The sequence below is a fragment of the Medicago truncatula genome, chromosome 5 (genome assembly GCF_003473485.1).
Source record: "Medicago truncatula cultivar Jemalong A17 chromosome 5, MtrunA17r5.0-ANR, whole genome shotgun sequence".
Lineage (NCBI taxonomy): Eukaryota > Viridiplantae > Streptophyta > Magnoliopsida > Fabales > Fabaceae > Medicago > Medicago truncatula.
The window spans coordinates 27807898-27811277 of NC_053046.1; the positions used below are offsets into that span (position 1 = coordinate 27807898).

The window sequence follows — 3380 nt, forward strand, 5'->3', positions numbered from 1 at the left end:
GTCACAGCATATTTTGATTTTTTTTGGAAGAAATTCCACACCATATATTGTTGATGATATTAATATACTTTTAAGTTTTTAATAGATGATTCTCCATAGTTGATAGCATCGTTCGACCACATTCACCGACTTATTTCATTATAAATTATTTATTTATTTATTTATTTATTTATACATGTATGTATATTATGCTGTTCTATGTTTTCTCAAATATAGCAGGCAAGCACTAGACAAGTGTTCGTACGAGGAACAATTTTTCTTACAAATGGAAATATTAGCCGCATATTCGATTTAGCATTAACACTATTTGGACATATAATGGTTCCCAATGAGTTTTGTCTCAAATAATAACAATAATATCTTGCTATATATAGGCTACTCCTTCCGTCCTAAATTGTATGTCGCTTTAGAAAAAAAAAAATCTCTCAAATTATATGTCGCTTTACAATATTAATGCAACATTAATGTTATTTTTCCTATTATAACCTTAACTATTTATTACTCTCTCTTCTTTCAATTCTTTCATTTATCTTTTCCATATTATTTATTAAGGACAATTTTGTAAAACAAATCATAATATCTCTTTTCCACACAATATTAATTACATTTCTTAATATGTGTGAAATGCTCAAAACGTCATACATTTGGGACGGAGGGAGTATAATATAGGCTAAAATAATAATCATCATCATCCTCATCACAATTAGGTTACTCTAGGTATATAGTAATAAAATGCCAATCATATAAACAATCATAAATATAACATTAAAGATCATTTGGTCATCAAGTAGAAACAAAAAAGTAGTATTTAATTTAAAAATATACAAATCTAACATACATGATTAAATATTTGATTTCATAATAATGACTAGTTATATATTTAAAATAAAAAGCAAAAAATGATAAAGAAAAAAAAAAAGAAGAAGAATTGTTAGCTGCAAATTGTAACCACCAACAAGACCCACTATCATCATCATCATCATCATCATCAATATTATCATCATCATCATCATGATCTTAATATTCATTGCAGCATCATATTCCACCATGTAATGATAACAAGTTTTCTGTACCGGTTTAGTCTCATCAATCTCACAAAATATTCCTAATCAGAAGAACAAATCCACGAATCAACACCACCACCTTCTCCTCTATTATTATTATTACTACTATTATCATTATTATTCTCCATTGTCTTGTCATGGTTCAACGTGGTTGATGCAGAACCTGAAAAGTTAATCTTACAATTGCTACCTACACCCCCACCCCCACCACCACCTGAAGAAGAAGAACCAATAACTTTACCACAACCATAATCATCATCATGACCATGATTCACACCAAGATGTGGATTAACACCTTGTCCTTGATTCACCCCTAGATCTTCTAGAGAATTTACTGATAAACTTCCTTGCTGTTGTTGTGACTTTGCACCAAGCCCTCCTATATTACTAAAAGGATGAAACTGTTGTGAAGATGAAGGGTTGTTGAATGTATGAATAGGTTGTTGATTTTGCATACTAATCATGAAGTTATGTTGATGATGATGAGTATAAGGTAAACCCAAATCCGATGGTAGTTCATAATTATTGTTAACATTTGCATCAACCATGTTATGTGATGATGATGAAGATAAAAGCAATGGATTTGGATGGTTATGATGATGAAGTTTTTGTGGTGAAGGACGAAGAGGGTAAAAAGAACTTGATGTATCAAAGTGAGAGGAATTATTTGATCTTAAAGAAGATGAGGAAGTGAGAAGATCAAGACGACGAGAGTAAGAAGAACCTGAAAAAGGCGGTGCAGGGATACCGGTGAATTCTTGAACCATGGCTCTAAAATTCGAAGTGTCGGTTGTTAGAACTGTCGTAGGTGCTCTTCTTGATGCTCTAGTTCTCTTCTTTGAGTTTCTTGCTGCATTGTTTGTTGTTGTTGTTGTTGTTGCTGGTAATGATGATGAAAGTGATGCTCTTGCATTGTTGTTGTCATCATGAACTCCAAAAGCTTGAGCTTGACCTTGATGAGGAGTTGTTAACAAACATTGGTTTATGTGTTGTTGAGATGATAATGATGATGATGAAACTCCATGTTGAGAATTTTGAGGGTGTAAATTTGGAAAAGGGTTTGTGTTTTGTTGTGAATGAGAGAGATTTTGAAGGTAGTTTGGTGAAAGATCAAACAAAGAAATGGGGGTGGAGGTAGCATTAAATGACTGCAGGGATGATTGTGGATTGTGTGAGATGGAACCAAATTGAAGGGTAGGTTGTTGATTGAAGAAGTTTGAAGGGAGAAGTGTTTGATGATTTCTTGAATCATATTCTTCATCTCCACTAGAAGAAATACTTCCACTATTACCAGAATCCATAGCTTGTAAATTAAGCAAAGTAGGGAACAAAAAAAAAACTAAAGAAAGCAAAAATAAAGTGCTAAAAAGGAATTGAAAATTTGCAGAGTTTGATAAAGAAGCTATGAATTTTTATAATTCTAAGAACACCCTTTTGTAAAGAGAACCATATCTTTTGATGGAATCCTTGATCTAGTGATCTGCAATGGAAGAAAAGATCTTTTCCTAGTCTGTCTTTCAGTTGGAGAAAAAGGGTTTTTTCTATGAAAAGAAGAGAAAGAAAAAACACACAGGGAAATAGATCTTGTTTATGATATAATAAAATTGGCTAGGGAAGAGGTCATGAAGGTTGAAAGAAAGGAAAAAGGATGAAAAGCCTAGAGAGGTAAATTACAAAAAGGCCAAGTGGGTTGTGTTTGAATTAGGGTTTCATTTGAGAAGAAGGAAGCAAAAGTGTGAAAGGGATAGATAGAAAAGAAAGGACATAAAGTATTATTTATATTTATATTTATATATATACACATTTAATCGCATAATAATTATCACATTTGTAAAAATATTATTCGACAAAGATGGTAAGTTTTAGTTTTTTAATTTTATTGTTATAATTGTACAATCTAATCGATGTTAGCTAATTCAACTAATTTATTTTTTTTATTTTCTTTGAGGGAATTCAACTTATTTTTTAAGGAAGTTGAAAATCCTATATTCAAATTCAAACAAAATAGTAAATATTAATTTAACAATTAACTACTAATATATAAAAAAAATTAAGTGTTAATATTTATCATTCAAAAATTAAAATAATTGTACACTTTAATTAATACTATGTACGTCATTCTTTAGTTAATATAAGGTTAATTTTTTAAAATTTTATTATCTTTCATTCACTTGTAATTTTTTCACTAATTAGTGTGATGCTTTTTTTAATCTCATTTTTATTTAAAAAATATATTTAATTTAGGTAAAATAACTTAATATAATAATTATTGTGGAACGGATAGAGGATTTATTTAAGGTTATGTTTGTGTTGAGA

At 30.0% G+C, this 3380-nt stretch overlaps 1 protein-coding gene across 1 annotated transcript; it reads right to left on the bottom strand.

Moving 5' to 3' along the window:
* Positions 1–727: 727 nt before the first annotated feature.
* Positions 728–2805, bottom strand: LOC11435464 (putative uncharacterized protein DDB_G0277255). The gene has a single exon (XM_003615022.4). It carries the CDS (start codon positions 2363–2365, stop codon positions 1106–1108), a length of 1260 nt encoding a protein of 419 aa, XP_003615070.1. The 5' UTR covers positions 2366–2805; the 3' UTR covers positions 728–1105.
* Positions 2806–3380: the final 575 nt, after the last annotated feature.

What these genes read in the sequence shown, in the direction of transcription:
- LOC11435464 (XM_003615022.4), bottom strand. Translation starts at nt 2,365, where the DNA reads ATGGATTCTGGTAATAGTGGAAGTATTTCTTCTAGTGGAGATGAAGAA.